Genomic DNA, 16,296 nt, shown 5'->3' on the forward strand with positions numbered 1-16,296 from the left:
CTTCTCTTTAGGAATTTGGCTCCATTCCTTGTAGATAAGCTCCTGGAGACAGGATTTCCATAATCCTCTATGCCCACAGGAGGGGCTAACCTGGTCCCAGAGTGTGGACTCAATGAGAGTGTGTTGAATGACGCAAAAAAATGAATGGCAAAAGTCTTTTGTCATTCCCGAAATTTTGTTGCATTGCCCACAGTGGGAAATACACTCATTAGCATCCAGAAATACTTTGGTTTAGCAAGATTTATGCTGTAATCATTTATGGTAAGAACACTAGGAACTAGCCTAGGAGGACTAGAGTAGAGAGGACTTGAATACTGTGTTCTGTGATGAAGGGCTGTCTCTGACTTGGGCATTACATCGTTCTGAGGGACTCAACAGGCCAGATTAGGACCAGCCAGCACAGAGCATGCGGATTGCAATCTATCCTAAGGAAGTTTGTCCCCGTAAGCACTGCCCAGCAATGGAACAGGCTGTCTCACCAGATAGTGAGCTAACTGATACTAGAGGTATTCAGGCAGATGTTGAACACTCTGCTCCCAGGATTGCCTCTGCCTCTACCCCACCAACCCTGAGAGTCTGGGATTGTTTTGAACTGAGACTGACATCAAAGTATACAGTGTAAGATGTGCCGGGGAGTCTGGATGAGTTGACCGGGAAGCATTCCTGGACCCGGAGAATGTTGAGCCAGTCCATTTCTGAGTCTTCCCACTCACCCTTCTCCACTTTCTCCCCTGCCCCACTTCTGCCCCACTTTTCCCTCCCTTTCCCATCTTCTGTTTCTTTCTTTGTTTCCGCCACCTCCTCCTCCAGCCTGTTCCCACTGCCGGGGAGTAGAAGGCGTCTGGCCTGAAGGTCTCCCCGCTGCAGCTGGCCTGGCCTGGCCTGGGGAGAGGTGCTGCGTCTTCACTCCCCTGCTGTGGCAAATGAAATTACCAGCTTCACTCTGCGGGTCTACTCAAATCAGCCTTTCACGTCTGATGGATTTAAAAACATGCTAGAAGTCAGCATCTTAAATCCAAGAAACACAAACAAGCAGATGAGGCTGCATTTTCCTCCCTCTGTGCCCACCCCACCCTCTTCCCTTCCTCCCACTCTCTCCTGCCCCCTCCCAAGGCAGGTTTCATTCACGAGGCCCATCTCCCCGGTCCCCGTCCCTCCCCGTCTCTAGCTGGCGTGCAGTCTTCAGCCTGAGCGGTGGCTGGGAGCCCCGGGGTCTAGGTTGCCTCCTCAACCCTGCGGGACACAAATAAGGCCACCCAGCAGTGAATGCCGACACCCTCGCTCCCAGCGTGGCCAGGGGCGTCTTCTGCCCTGGCGGCTGCGACGGAACCCAGGGCGGGCTCACCAACCTTCCTCCTGTCCCAGACGAGGAAGCTGTGGCCCGGCAGGAAGGGTGACCTGCTGGGTTCAGAGGTCAGTGAGCAGCCACGCGGCTCCTGGCCCACCGCCCTGACAGTCCACAGCCGGCCTTCCCAAGCCTGTGTGTTCAGTTTTCTGGGAAGGCCATTTGCTACCCCAGAGCCCCACAGCCCCCAGCAATCCTCCTGTGAGAGTTTCTCAGGCTCTGGTCACAGCAGGTCTGTCCCCGGATATTCACTGGGGACCCTCTTTGGGGCCTTGGCCCACTTTGGTTGACCTAGCCCAATTTTCTCCAGCTATAATTTAAGTCATATTCCCTTTAAGCCCTGAGTGCCATCTCTTTGAGACTTGACAAATGGGCCCCCCGCATGTCCTCTGCCTGTGGGGCAGTGGCCGGCTCTGGGGCTGCAGTGGCGAGGCCAGGAGAACTGTCTCACCTGGAAAAGGCTTGACTGCTCTGCCCGCGGCTCAGGCAGACATGGTGGTTCCAGCTGGTGGTCCTCAACCTTGGATGCCCCCTGGCATCACCAGAGTGGTTTTTCTTTATCTTTACTAGCTTATTTTTATTTATTCTACTTCTTCTTGTTTTATCATTTAAAAAAAAAAATAATGCCGATCCTCGCCTCGCCCCCCGCACACACGCCAGAATTTCTGATGTAAGTAAAGTTAAAAGAGCTTTAAAAACTTGTTTAATATTACCATTATAGCAATAAAAATAGTGGAATGGAATAATGGAAAGAGAAAAATCTTCTGCTTGTGTGTGAACATTTTCTTGACCTTGGATCTGCTCTTTGTACCTCTCTCTGTCTTTGCCCATGCGGTTCCCTCCAGTTGGATTCTTGAAGAGAATTTCAAGGACTTGCTGACGGCCATGCGACAGGCCATCAGTGAGGCCGATGGCCTAACAAGGTTCTGAGGCCTCCGTAGTATTACATGCCCTCTCAGTTACCAGGTCTTCGAGAGCAGCCACATGCTGATGCTCTACACTCACGAGGGACAGTTGGGGCTCAGGTGCCACACCAAATTCATCATGTGTCTGTGGATATAGAGCACTCACGCACACACACACACACACACACACAACCATACACACACACCGCACACTCAGACACTCATATAGGCACACACACTCATGCAGTTACCACACACACCACATACACACTGCACACTCAGACACAACACTCACACACACACACACCATATACTTACACACCATACACACACACACATCACATACTCAGATACAAGGCACTCACACATGTACCACACATATTACACACTCACACATACATTCCGACACACCACACACACTCTCATACTCGCATGCACACATTCACCAAACACCCACGTACCACACACACCGAGGAAACTGCACACTCTACCCGTTCCAGTTTCATCCCTGACTCCCTCCCCAGTAGTCCCACCACTGATGGCTTGAAATGCTTTCCCTGAGAGTTTGAATATGTGCCATCGTGCCAAGCAATACACTATGCCCTTGGATCATAAAAATGGAGAAAAAAATCTAGGAGCCCAAAGTCAGTGGAACTTAATTAACTAGCAGAGAGATGGGAAATGAGAGGGACAGGGCAGGATGCCCTGCAATGCAGGAAGTTAGTGAGAGACTAACTTGTCCCTGGGTTTGGAGTGGGGGGGGGGGGGCTGCCTTTTGTGCCCTCAGACAAAAAGGGGAGCAGCGGGGAGTAGGGATGACAGGAAGAGAAGTGGGAGAGGGCAGGCAGTTTGGGGAGCCAGCCGGGCTGGCTGCCTGCCAGGCTCGTGGGCAGATGTGGGGTGAGGATTCTGGGGTTGGGGATGGAGAATGAATCCGGGCATGTAAGCGGATGAGGCCAAACCTGGAGAGCCTGCCTGGACCAGAGGAGTTTAAATGCCATCTTGTAGGTGATGAGGAACCCGTGGAGGGTTTTAGACAGGGAAGTGACAGGGGCAAATCTGTGACTCAGGGCAGAAAGACAGGGGAGGCTTTCTGGCGCTGGTCCCAGGACCCTGTGCTGAGAGGACCAGGGTGTGGCAAGAAGGGAGAAAGAACCTCGTAACCAACCAACCTCAATTTTCAACATGACCTGTGTTTGCCCGTGAGCCAGGCCACATTTTATACCTTGGCTTCCCTCTCTGCCTTCCCACAGCCCAGTGTGTTCCCAGGTTGGCCACTCCTTCCTCCTTCTGGGATAGGGAAGATGAAGAGCTCCATCAAAATCTGACTTTTGCTCTCTGTCCGGCTTCTATACTTGCTGGGACCTGCACCCCTACTTTACACATGTCTTAGTGCAAATAATGTGTGTCCTCCTTGTAAAGGACAAGGAATTAACGATTTCTTTGGAAGTCATCCAGCACAGGAGATAACATCTAAGGAAGGACTGGGCGAGAATGACCCCATGAAGCCATCATGTGCATATTCCAGCCCACGGGTGCTGGACATCTTGGTACCAAGACCTCCTGACTCCAAGGAATAAGTGACTTCTAGAGGACACCTGGATCCTTATCCTTGTTCGAACCGGTTCCAGGATGCCTAAGAGGACACTTATACCAGACCACAATCCTCAATAAAAACCCCAGGCCACAAGCAAAGACAAGACTCTCCTTTTCTTTTCTGAGTCTCCCACATGCTCTGTACCTGCCCTCTCTCTGTATCTTCAATAAACTCTGTTCTCACTTCCTTGCATTTGATTTCTATCCTGCACGTAGCCAAGGACCCCCTCTGTGCCCTTGGACCCAGCCGGGCTACATCAATCCCATACCTTAAGTCACTAAATCTCAACCACTGATTTTTTTTTCCAATTAAATCCAGTGAGCCTTAGGAAACATGGTTTCTCAGGAGGTGGGGGCTTAGGGATTATACACTGCAAACCTCAAGCCAAATAAAATTAGATTTTGTATCATCCACTACTTTGAATTCTCCAGGTCCGAATTTCCTCCATGCACATAAATAGTCAGAGCTAGATGTAGTTTGTGGTTTGTGGACTGGCAGGGGTTAAGAGAAAACCCAGGATTAATACAGCACTTTAGAGTTTACAAGTTTCTTCCACGACACTCTCTGTAGATCAGCTTCCGTCTGTGGAACTGGAGACTTACGAGCATGAGGACCTTCTCCAGAGCATGGCTGTGAGCAACAGAGCTAGGACTTGCCCAGCCCCCGAATTCTTAAGTCTGGGGCCAGAGTCACTGCGCTTAGATGTGACCACATTGTTTGCCCTCCGCTTCCATCTGCTGCCTGTCAATCCCAGCCCCCCCTCCACCCTGGATCCTGAACACCTGTGCAGCCCTCCTCCCACCCCTTCCCTCAATTTCCTCAGAAGCCCACCTCTCCACAGGTCTCCTTGTTTGGGGACACTCTGGGGACTGACACATGAAAGGGAATCTAATCAGAGATCATCAATAGGCAATATTAGCAGAGCGAAATGAAGTCCCCGGCTGGATGAGTCAGCCAGCCCTGGCCAGCAGGCAGCCAGGACCCCTAATTCCATTTCCTCTTGGTTATTAAAATGATTTTCCAAGAGATAGTCCCATCTCAGGAAAGTCACAGACTAATAAAGTGCAGTCAAGCACCCAGAGAAGACCTGTATCCATGCCCCCCCTCCCGTTTCCTTTGGCTGCTCACTGGCAAAGCCTCCGGGGGGTGTTTCTGCAGTGGGGAGGGACCTTCATTTTCCCCCTTGAGCCATATTTCTCACCCTGACCCTGGACCCCACAAAAAGCCCAGCAGCCCTCCTCCTTTCCCCCACTAAAAACTCAGGCACCGGATCTCCATGGACAGCTCTGAGCCCAGGGCCACAAAATAAGAGCCGTGGAACTGCAGAATGGGAGAGTCAGATTCTTCCCGCCGGCCGTGCGGGCAGGGGAGGGGGGCGCCTGGGGATCACGCCCGGTGAGCACCTTCGTTTCATAGACGAGAATCCCTGGGCCTAGAGGGGGCCACACCGGAGGTCCCAAGAGCAGGAGCAACAGGTGAAACTGGCAACGTGCAAGAGAGTCATGGCAGCAAGCCATCATCTGCCCCTTCGGCAAATATTTACTCCATGTCTCTGACGGGCCATGGGACTCTACTCAACACTGAAGCACACACATAAGTGAGCTGTAGAACCTTCCCTCCAGGAGACTGCAGTCTCAGGGCTGGGGCGGGGAGCAGACACAAAACCAGATACTGCTAATAGAGCATCGTAGGTGTGGGCACAGAGAGCCGCACAGGACACAGGGAGCAAGTGGGGAGGCTCACAGAGGCCAACGTGTCCGAGTCCCGGAGGTGCTCAGAGCCCGGCAGAAGCCGAAGCCGAAGCCTGTAATCAGCAATGATAGCGGACATACACCTGTTGACTGCGTCCTCGGCACAGTTCTCATTCCATCCTTCCCACCTTCCTCTGAGAATAGTACCGCCAGGTTACAGGTCAGGGAAACTGAGGCAGGGAGAGGCTAGCTGCCTTGCCTGAGGTTATGTAGCCAGGAGAGGGAGAACTGGGGTCCTAGCTCCAAAGTGGCCCGTGCTCCTCTGCTCCCGGGTGACTACAGGTCCTGTTAGGCCACTACGGCCAGCTATGAGGTCCTGGTCCAACGCTGCCCCACGCAGCTGGCGGCCTGGGGCCTGACTCACATTTAATGATCTCAGCTTCCCCAAGCCCTGGCCCTGCTCTGACCTCCCAGGGTGTCCCTAATCCAGGCCTCTGCAGAAACCACTTGCAGAATTGTTTCTAAGCAACAGGATAGTGTGCTTTTTCTCTTTGGCCCCCCAAAACAAGCATTCCCATCTCCTGTGGGCAGAGACTCTACACCCAGAGTCCCCCGCACGTTCTCGTCTGGGGCCCTTGGTTCCAAAAACAGGGAGCACCACTTATAAGCTACTGCCGCCTGTGGGCGGCGGGCGGCCTGCTGCGTAGGATGAGCCCCCAGGTCATCTCAGACTATCTCGTCCAACACTTCCAACAACCCTGGAGAAAAGTGTTAGTCTTCTCCGCATTTAACAGAGGAAGAATTCACTCAGGAACAAAGACTCCCAGTAACTCAGGGCAGGTTTCAGGGCCACTGGCTGCAGGAGTCAGCCTTCCGCCCCAGGTCGGTTTGTCTCCAAGGCTGGCTGGAGTTCAAGGCATCGTCCATGACCATGAAACTTGAGTGGTGAATCTGTGAAGCCTCTGTCTTTGGCTTCAGGCACAGTGCTGTATCCAACTGAGCTAACCGACCGTGGCCAGGAAGCAATTGTCATAATATCAGAAACCCATTATGACCCACGAAGCCTCGGAAAGATGTTTCAAGAATCCGTCTATGAGTTGAAAGCAACGCTGAGCATTATGCGCCCCTGGAAACAGCTGCCTAGGGGCTCGGAGACAGCAGAACCATCCCGAGACGCAGAGCCAGCCTCATACAAACCCTACCTTTCGCCTCCCAATTACATCCTCTGAGCCGAAGGGAAGCCATCCTTGTGCGGAGAACAGTATGACATGACACCAGAAAGGATAATGCAAATAATCTCAGAGTTGTACAAATTGCCCCTTTGTGGATTCCTGATTGGTGAACAAGGCAACCCTACAATGAAGCAATTTGTATTCAAGCCATTTTCCATAGCAGCCTCCCAGAGAAGCCTCAATCTCCACCCTCCACTTGTGGCTCCTAGAGGCTCTGTCCAATTTACATTGACCTTGTCTGTGGTCGTCTGTGGTTTTCTGAAGCAGGCAGTGGGTTAAGTCTATTACCAGATCCCAGGGGAAAGGACTGCCAACTTGAGCTCATTAAATTGTGAGCGTGCATGGGGTGCAAATCCTGTCTTGTCACTTTCCTGATTAAACCCTCAGTGGCTTCTCAGTGCCCAAGGCAAATAGCTCCCTGACATGGCAGCTCCCGAGGCTCCTGACCGTGGGCCCTGGCTGTATCTTCTCACTGCTCTCCCCTGGCCCTGGCCTTCGCTCTTCTCTTCTCCCCTTTTCCAAATGTGTCACTCCCTCTGGCCGCCTTTGGGCTGGGCCTGGGCATAGATGTTTCCCCATTTCTCCCTCCCTTGCCTTGCCCCTCTGCTTTTGTGAGCTCCTGCTTAAAGTCGTATCTTCAGAGAGGCTCTCTTAAAAAATTTAAAAAAAAAAAAGATTTCTTTATTTGAGAGAGAGAGTGCAACAGGGGGAGGGGCAGAGGGGAGAAAGAGACAAGCAGACTCCCATGAGTGTGGAGGCCCTGTGTGGCTTGATCCCATGACCCTGAGATCATGACCATGACCCGAGCCAAAATCAAGAGGAGGAAGCTTAACCAGCTGCGCCACCCAGGCGCCCCCAGAGAGGCTCTTACTCCCTCAGCCTCTGCCTTTCCTCTTCCATCATATTATCATTCTTGTCCAGGCTCTGCTCCTCCCGTTTCCTGTACATTCCAGGAGGGCAGATGCATCTGTTTTGCTCACTCCTGTGTTCCCAGTGCCTAGCGTCGTGTCTGCTACATGGGAGGGACTCAAGAAATCTCTGCGGAAGGGGGGATGTTAGGAAAAACTACTTGCTTAGCTCTCCTGGTTCCAACTGGGACTGGAACCACAGTCCTCGTGCTGCAGATGAAGTAGCATCCCGTGCTTGATCCGAAAGCCATGCCCAGTCTCCAGACAACAAGTGGCAAGGGTACCCTCTCCTGCCCTCAAATAGATTTCCATGTTGTGTGGTGACATGTGGCAGTGTGTGCAACAGAGTATTTCGGCATCTCTGGGTTTTGCTCCTTCCTCCCTGCACTGATGTTCTCTTGGGAGGCTCAATCCTTGCCCTGGGCACAGAGAAGGAGCCCTATTTTTCTGTTCTTCTAATGCCTTCTGACTCACAATGCCACAGTGGCATGTGCCTCAGCCACGTTGATGACAATTTGTGACACTGGGGAGGTGGCTGGTTATTTCCTATTAAGTGGAGACAGAAAGCTCTCATCTAAGCATTTCCATCGTTACTGCAGTCCAGATGAGGCTCCCAGCCTCGCCCCCCCTCATCCCTCTTGCCAGGCCCAGAGAGTACTCCCGAGCCACTAACCCTGGCCCTCGAAGAGAATAGGTGCTCTGAGTACACAAACTCAATACATTATTAATCACAACCCAAATACCACTAGAGGAAAAGTCTCCTGGGAATAGCAACATGTGTCAGATTCCAGAGTAAAGTGAACATTTTGGATTGCTACTGCTCTTCTTCCGGGGGATGTGAACCATGCACTAGACATAGACTCTAGGCTCCGTCTCAAGGTCACCAGGAAGTCCTTGTGCCTGGAAATGCAGGTGGAGAGAGCCAGAAGGGGGGGGGTCCTGACCAGAGTGCCCCAGGTGGGGCTATGGCATCTCGCTGATTGAGGATCTTTTCGTTCTAATGGAAGGACACGTGCTGTTGGTGTCAGTCAGTCACTTCCTGCTGGAGGTCTGGGAGATCTCCACAAACCACTTGTGAGGCCTTTAAGAGCTAATGAACAGGAGCCACTAAGCAGGCCGCTCTGCCCAGGGCTCTTGGCAGGAACCCTACATGTGTGTCACCTACAGTGACCAGCCTGCAGGCCTGGGGCCACGCCAGCTGCTGACCTTGGCTCTGACAGCAGAGCCTGCCGCCCCCAGGACCTTCAGAGGCCCACAGGCACTGGCACCCAGGCATGCTTCTCAATAACCGAGTTGGCATGCAGGGCAGAAATATTATTAAAATAGCAATTATAACTGGAATTGCGATTGCGCTTTGCACATTCCAAACATGCTTTATATTAATCTCATTTCCTCCAGGTCATCTCTTTCTGAGTCTCATGGATGTGGAGTGACTTGCCCAAAGTCACACAGTTAGTAAGCGGCCCCACTGGGGTTTGCCTCAGTCTTTGGCTCCAATCCTCACGGCATGTGGCAGAGTTGTCCAGTGATGGATGCTTCCCTTTGAAGGGGGCACAGCAGGGCCTGGGTCAGGTGACGTAGCCTCTGGGGAGTCTGGCCAGTTTGCTCTGGCTGCCCCTGAAGCTGAGATGCTAGCTGGAGCCTAGTATTTGGGAAAGACCCTTTCCACTTCTGCTGTGATAAATGACCTATGGTTAGGATCAAAAAGGGTCCCGGGCCTCCTTGAGTGCTGTCATTCTCTGAAAATGACAGACTGGGTCCTTCTATGGGATTCACAGATAGCATATTTTCCTTCTGTTTCATAAGCTTAGTGACTGAGAGATGCTAAGGAGGCTAAAACCTCACCGCCCAGCCTGACAGAGCCTGTGACACTGAGCTGGGCTCAGACTACGGATGTGGTGGGATGGGGTAGAGTGGGCTGCTGAGGGAGGTGGCTGGGGGACCTCATTTCTCAGTTTGGGGGCAGGAGTGAGCCCAGCCTGCCCAGAGACTGACAACCAGCCGGTGCGGCCATGAGGGTAGGGACAGTGCCTGCTGACACTGCTGCCTGCCATTGCCTAGCTCAGGGTCAGGAGCCCGTTAAGTAGCTGATAAATGCTTGTTGGCCAAACTTCTGATTGTTGAACATGTTGTGTCTGAGCCTGAGCTGAATATGAGCTCGTTGCTTCCCATGGGTTGGGCTCTGGGCAGCCTGGGAGGCGCTAGATGTGGTTGGACGGCGTGAAGAGATCACCCATCCTCAAGCAGGCTTACCCTGGCAGTCCCAAGACCACAGGCCAAGGGTTTGGGGGAAGCCTGTGGAGGCCCCGAGGGTCTAAGGCAAGCTGGAGGGCCACATGGGTGGAGTTGTGCTCAGAAGCCCGGTATGCAGGGAGGAGCTCTTCAAGACTCCAGGCAGGGACCCAGAAAAATCTGTCTTCAGGAACAGGGCTCCAGAACCCAAGGTGGGGGCCCTCTGTGCAGTGGCGGGGGGGTGCGGGGGTGGGGGTGTGTGAAGACAACAGAGACCCAAAAACGAAAGATAGGAGATCACCCCATGATCACAGCTGGCCCCTAGGCTGAGGACAGGCTCTTAGCCGGGTGGCTGATCCCAGGCATGAGAATGGGCTTAACTGAGCTGTGTTGCAGAGGTCCCGATTCAGGCAGGGCCTCGAGGTGGGGCTCCAGCTGTTGTGCCCAGGGGGAGGAAGGCTGTAGAGATAGGGGAGACGGCCTCCATGGGGTGGTTTTTACGAGAGCAAGGGAAATGTCAGCCTCTCCCCAGGGGCAGCATCGAGGGACAGGAAGCCGGTAATCCTAGAAGGGCTCCTGGACACATTCCATGATGTCAAGCCGGTCGGCGGTCACCGTCTCCTTCCACCCGCACCCCATGCTGTTCAAGGGGATGGGCAGAGAGAGGCCGGTTCCCGCCCCTGCAGCCCGCGTTCTAAAGGCGAAGAGGGACCATGCCTGCAACGGCCCTCAGAGTGACTCAGGGAGACAAGCTCAGGTAAGACCCCCAGAACGACCCCCGGGCTGTGGGTGTGGGGGAAGTCGGCTGGGAACGGAAGGGAGAGGCTCCCCCAAAGAGGAAGAAGGGGAGAAGAGGACCGGAGTTCCACCAGTGAGTTAGTATAGTCTTTAAGGGGGAAAAAGGTAGGGTCAGGGGACAGAAGAGGTTTCATAAGTGAAGTCGTCTTTGCCACGCCTCCGTTGTCATGCCGAGACCCCATCTCACACACCAACTTGGATTCAGAATGGGTTCCAAGCAGATATTGCTTATTTTCCACTGAATCAGAAGGAAATTACAGTTCCCATTAGAGCATTCCCGTGGGCGGGAGGAAGGGGCTGCTGTGGAGGTGCTCCTTCCTGCCTCCCCAGGCCTCACCCCTGCAGCCCAGGAGCAGAGATGGGAATGGCGCAGCAGGGGCTGGAGACCCAGGGCCGGGGCAAGCTGCAGGGGTGACCTTCTCTTCTGGTGGCTGGAGAGGCCTGAAGGACCTCTGGGCCTCCGCTCAGCCCAGTCCTCCCCTGTCCCCCAGCGATGTCAGGGATGCCTACAGGCCCCAGATGCCTGGAGCTCCCCCCGGGGGGGGGGGGGTGTCATCATCCTGATTGGCTCCTGCGAATGTACAATTTTACCCATTGACCATGGATGGAATCCTCCATGAACTTGGCTGGGCTCCCTGCCCAAGGAAAGGCAGAAGATAGGCATTCCCCAAGTGCCACCACAGTGAAAACCACTAATGCGTTTCCCTCAAATGCCCCCTGGGGGACCCCCACGCCCATGTCCTTCTTCAAGCCCCCTTCCCTCTCCAAACACATTCACTGCTGTCCCCTCAAGCTTTTCTGTGCTTCTTGTCTAACATATGGACTACGTGATGTCCAGGTGCAAGGAGAGGCCTCCAGGCCTGGGTTCAGAGGGACCCGCACGGGCGGTGGAGGGCCCACTGGGCAGGATTGAGGTCCCAGCTCAGCTCTGCTACAGCCCCACTCCACCTCCTGGGGCCTCAGTGGGTCCCTGCTACAGAATGGGTGGGGGTGCCTCTAGCCCTAACTCCAGGACTCCGGGGAAGCCAACAAGTACATTATGGAAGGGTAGGGGTCACTGCTGCTGGAGTCACTCATCATTCTCAAAGGCACTGCCAGCCCCAGGATGTCCCACCCGCAGCCAAGCCAAGTGCTCCTCTACCTTCCCCCATCTGGGGCCCGTTAGGCTCCACCCACTACCTCCAAAGGGCCCTTCTTTCTTCCCAGCACCTGGAGTGTCTCTCCCAGGGGAGATGATGCAGATGAGATCACCTGTCTCAGAAGCTAAAGAATAACCCAAACCCAAACCAGATCAAAACTCTTCACCGTACCTGGCAAAGTACACTGACTTCCATCCTACGGAGATTCAGTTACCACACTTAGATGGAGGCTGCAAGTTTTGCCGACAGGTCTCTAATGGAAAGTATGATTGACTCAGAATTGGAATGCAGGGCAGCCTTCTACTAGCTAGAGGGAAACAAATACGGGCTCCGACAGGCCCAGTATAGCTTTTCTTGGGGCACCTGAGTACTGTTGTGCAGGTTTTGCACCAGACCAAGGGACAGGGGGGACTGAAATTCACTTTCCCTGCCAAGGAGAGCACCCACAGAGCTATGTGTGCCTTCAGGAGGCCCTTTTAAAATCAGGCAAAGAACCCATATCTGCCCACAAAGCCTGTCCCCCTTTCTGAGTGACAGTGGTTCCAGAGAGACTATTTCAGAGCTGATGGGGGCAAGAGATAACATAAAGACGCAGGAGGGTGAAAATGTGTTCTGGGCCAAGTGGTGGGCACCCAGCCGAGACCCAAATGCTGCCTGGGGGCAGTTTCCGGTGAAATTGCACAGAACTCACAGTGGGAGAGAAGAAAAGAGAGACAGAGAGAGAGGATCCAAGAATCCACTGACCTCAGAGTATTATGGCCAGGGGGACTCCAGGGTCACCTAGATATGTCATTTTCAGAGGTGTTTGGTTTTGGTCTTGGTTCCTTTTCATTTCCTTATTTCATTTTTATTTTGAGTAGTAGAATCCTTTTCCCAAAGAACATTAAAACAGACAAGGGAAGCATTGGGTTGTTTCTTTTTTTAATCTGGGGAGAGGGAAATCCAGAGCTCTGCCCACCTCGACGTGGCACCTCTCCCAAGCCCTAGGGTTCCCCAAGACACAGTGTGGAAAACATTCACCTGGTCCAGCTCCTTTTCCTCAGTGGTAATAAGGAAAGTGATGTGACTTGCCCCAAGGTCCACTGAGGCAAGCCTACACCTCCGTGGCCCAGGATCCCGGCCCTGTTTCTTCCCACACACAAAGAGGCAGACCCTCAGGCTCCTTGGCAATGGAATCGTCAAGGCAGCTAGGCCTGGGTCCCTGCCCACAGGTAAGGCCCATGTCTTTCCCTCAGGTGATTGTTCCCAACCACAGAAATCGCTCATCTGGTTCTGCCCTCTCCACGATGGAACCAGAGTCTAGAATCTGGGAGGTGGCCAGGGTTTGAAGAAGTTGAGGGCACTGGAGATTTACCAACCATGCAGGGGGGGAGGAGATGCAGTAAGAACCTGGGGTACCATCCTAGGATCCAGTCTCACTGGAGCTCAGTGGGAAGGCCCCCGCCAAGGTGGGTGAGCTCCTGTTGGTGCAGAGGGTGGCAGGCCAGTCCAGCCACTGGCCAGGGGTGAGGGAGCAGGGATGAGACTCTGGGCAGTGCTGCAAACATTCAGCACCTCGGACAAGAACAATCTCCCCACTAGCCTTCCACTCATACCCTGCCCCAGTTTCACCCCAGGGACCCAGGACCACCATCTCCTGCTTTTGCTGGGCCCTCCCAGCAGGACACGTATCCCAGGTTCTCCTGTTCCTGAGCTTGGCCTCCCTCCAGGCTACATGTAGCCTCCTATTCTAGAGCGTTCTTGGTTAGCTCACATCCCCCCCACCTCACTGCTGAGTCCCTCTTCCTAGCCCCCTAAGAGTTTGCAGGGAACATGCCCTTGAACCAGTAGTGACTTTCACGGCTGCTTCTACCATGAGCTGCCTTCTGGGAGCTGGGAGCAGCATCCATTGCTCCTTGGATCTCCTGTGCCTGTGGGGCCTCTGATGTCCTCCCAAGCCCTCCCAGCCCAGAGCACCAGGAACACAGCCAGGCAATTGATTCGCTCTCATGTGCATTTATTGAGTGCCAACAGAGTGCGTGGTACTATGCTCAGGGTTCAGAGCCACAGTCTAGTCAAAAGGAGGCCAGAGCTAGTACAGAGAACGTTTCATAGCTGCTTAACATCTGTAAGGGACGGGGAAGGGGGAGAACTAATCACAAAACAAATTCCTATTCAAAAGCAACAGAATCTCCTCTGAGAGTAATATATATTCTGCGCACACACACACATACACACGCACACACAACCACCCTGAATGAACACAGAAATACACCCACGTGGTTGTATAGCATGCATATACAGGTGTTGTGGGTAGAGAAACTAATGGATCCGCTGGAGGCGCGCACACACGCACGCACGCACACGGCACCACGCAGACGGGTAATCTGGCTTATGCTATCAAAGACACTATGTCTCCAGGTTCTAGTGAAGCAATCTGTCCTAGATGCCTGCAGCATGCAAAACTTGGAAGTTCCGGAGATTCACAGTTAAGGAGGACAATGGGTATACGTGTGTACTTTTCCATCCTCGGGGCCCCAGCCATCACACTGGAGATTGCTCTTTGTCGGCGACAACAAAGCCTCGGTGAAGGGCTCCCAGAGTCGAGCTGGGGAGCTGGAGGCTCTCTGTCCGAGCGGCAGGGCCCACGGGAGCCCTGGTGAGTTCACCAATCTTCAAGGCAGAATTTAAAACTCTGGTTTTCAAGTGTGTAGTCCTGCAAACGGTATTCCTTGTTACAGAGCCGCAGATCGAGGGAAGAGTTTCTCTTCTTGCTCACTCGCTGCAGCTTCCCACGTGTGCTAACGCATTTTGTAGTCATTAGATACAGATGTTTCACACAGCTGTCCCTTAAAATCCAAATCTACCGTGAAATCGAGGTCTCGCTGCAAAGGAGGAGTGAAGGGACCCAACATTAGTGTGGGAGCAAGCGAGTTGAGCGCCTCCCACTCCTGCAGGCAGGGGGATGGGCAACTACTGTGTTTCTAAGGTTTTCTAGCTAAGGGGTTCCCACGAACAGCCCTCGGGAATCTATTCTGGTGTCTCATTATCCTCACAGGAAGTGCTTTGATTTCGAACCTAAACCCTTCCTGTTATAATATAGAAATGTTCCCTCTGATTTCATCCTGAGAGAAAACAGAATGGGGTGGTTGAGTCTTCTGTGGCACAACCCTCAAAGCATTCTCTAGACTCTTTCAACACACATGCTTCCACCTGTGGTTACTCAAAAAGAATCACCTGATCCCCAACCCACCAGGGCCACTGACGATATGTGAACCAAACATCTTCCAGGCCACCAGAAACTGTTATGTCCTGGCTTGGCTTGTTCTAAATGAGCTGAAACCCATGGCAACAGCCTCCGTGCTCAAAGCCCCCTGGATGAAGAACTGGAAGCTGTCCTCAAGGCTGAAAGTCCAAAGCAGGGACTTGAGAAAAATCTTGAGAAAAAATCTGCCATCTTTGAGAGTTAAGGGGCCACGGCTGGAAGCCTTCAATGACACCTGGGTCAGATCCAAACCCGGTTTTCTACTGCCCCTACCCCAATACCTTGTCTGGTTGTGCACAAGACACTCGGGCACCTGGGCAAGAGGGTCCTGGAAGCTGCAGGGAGCCAGCTCCATGGGTCCCTTCCTCTCTCTGACCCTGGCCCAGACAGAGACTGCCTCAGCACTCACCACGTTTTTGGCATTTGGCTTCATGGATATGGTCCCATAGATTTCTTCGCCCCTCCGGACAGTGAGGTAATCTTCCAAGTAGAAGACAGTCTGCTTCCAGTGGGTGTAGGGGGCATCGGGGGCTGAGGGGAGAAGAATAGGGGAGGTGGGAAGGAAGGGTCAGAGAAGATATCTCCAGAAGGTCTGAGGCTGAGACCCTGCCTAGAAGTTGCTGGGCTTCTTCTGGGATTCACTGAACCAATACCCAGCACTCTTGCAGGGTTGGTGCCCAGCCGCTATAGCCTGCCGCCAAGCCCCAGAAATCCTCCCTCGGCCCCAGTGCTCCTCCTTCCATCGAATCCCCATCTCCTCGGGGCTGCTGATCTTCCAGGAAATCAGAAGAGAAAGATGCTGGTATTACAAGTTCATTCCAAGGGGTGGGATGAATACTTCTCACCAACTAAACTCATTAACGCAAATGAAACTCAAAATGCTACTGTTTTTAATCAATTCAACAGAGGGAAGACATTCAGATAGTGTAAGGGGGAGATTTGTAGAGTAGGCCATCCTGGCTCTCCTTAAATGACATCACGTATGCAAATTCCAGAGCTAAACCAGTGTCCCACTGACATCCCCATCCTACAATTAGCTTTCCTTGCCACCTCTCTGCCCTAGAACCAAACTAGTACCCTTGGCCCAGGCCAGCTGTGGGTTTCAGCAGTGTCCTCCTAACTGGATCAAAAAGAAATGAGGGATGGGGCGCCTGGGTGGCTCAGTTGATTAAGTGTCCAGCTATTGGTTTTGACTCAGATTATGT

At 53.1% G+C, this 16,296-nt stretch overlaps 1 protein-coding gene across 1 annotated transcript in view; it reads right to left on the reverse strand.

The window, feature by feature from the left end:
* Positions 1-13,833: 13,833 nt before the first annotated feature.
* PRMT8 (protein arginine methyltransferase 8) overlaps positions 13,834-16,296 on the reverse strand; it is a 91,836-nt gene continuing 89,373 nt past the window's right edge. The window contains 2 exon segments of the mRNA XM_027593774.2: positions 13,834-14,711; positions 15,501-15,622. Coding sequence (XP_027449575.2) covers positions 14,628-14,711; positions 15,501-15,622 — 206 coding nt within the window. The 3' untranslated portion in view covers positions 13,834-14,627.

The sequence above is a fragment of the Zalophus californianus genome, chromosome 9 (assembly GCF_009762305.2).
Source record: "Zalophus californianus isolate mZalCal1 chromosome 9, mZalCal1.pri.v2, whole genome shotgun sequence".
Classification (NCBI taxonomy): domain Eukaryota; kingdom Metazoa; phylum Chordata; class Mammalia; order Carnivora; family Otariidae; genus Zalophus; species Zalophus californianus.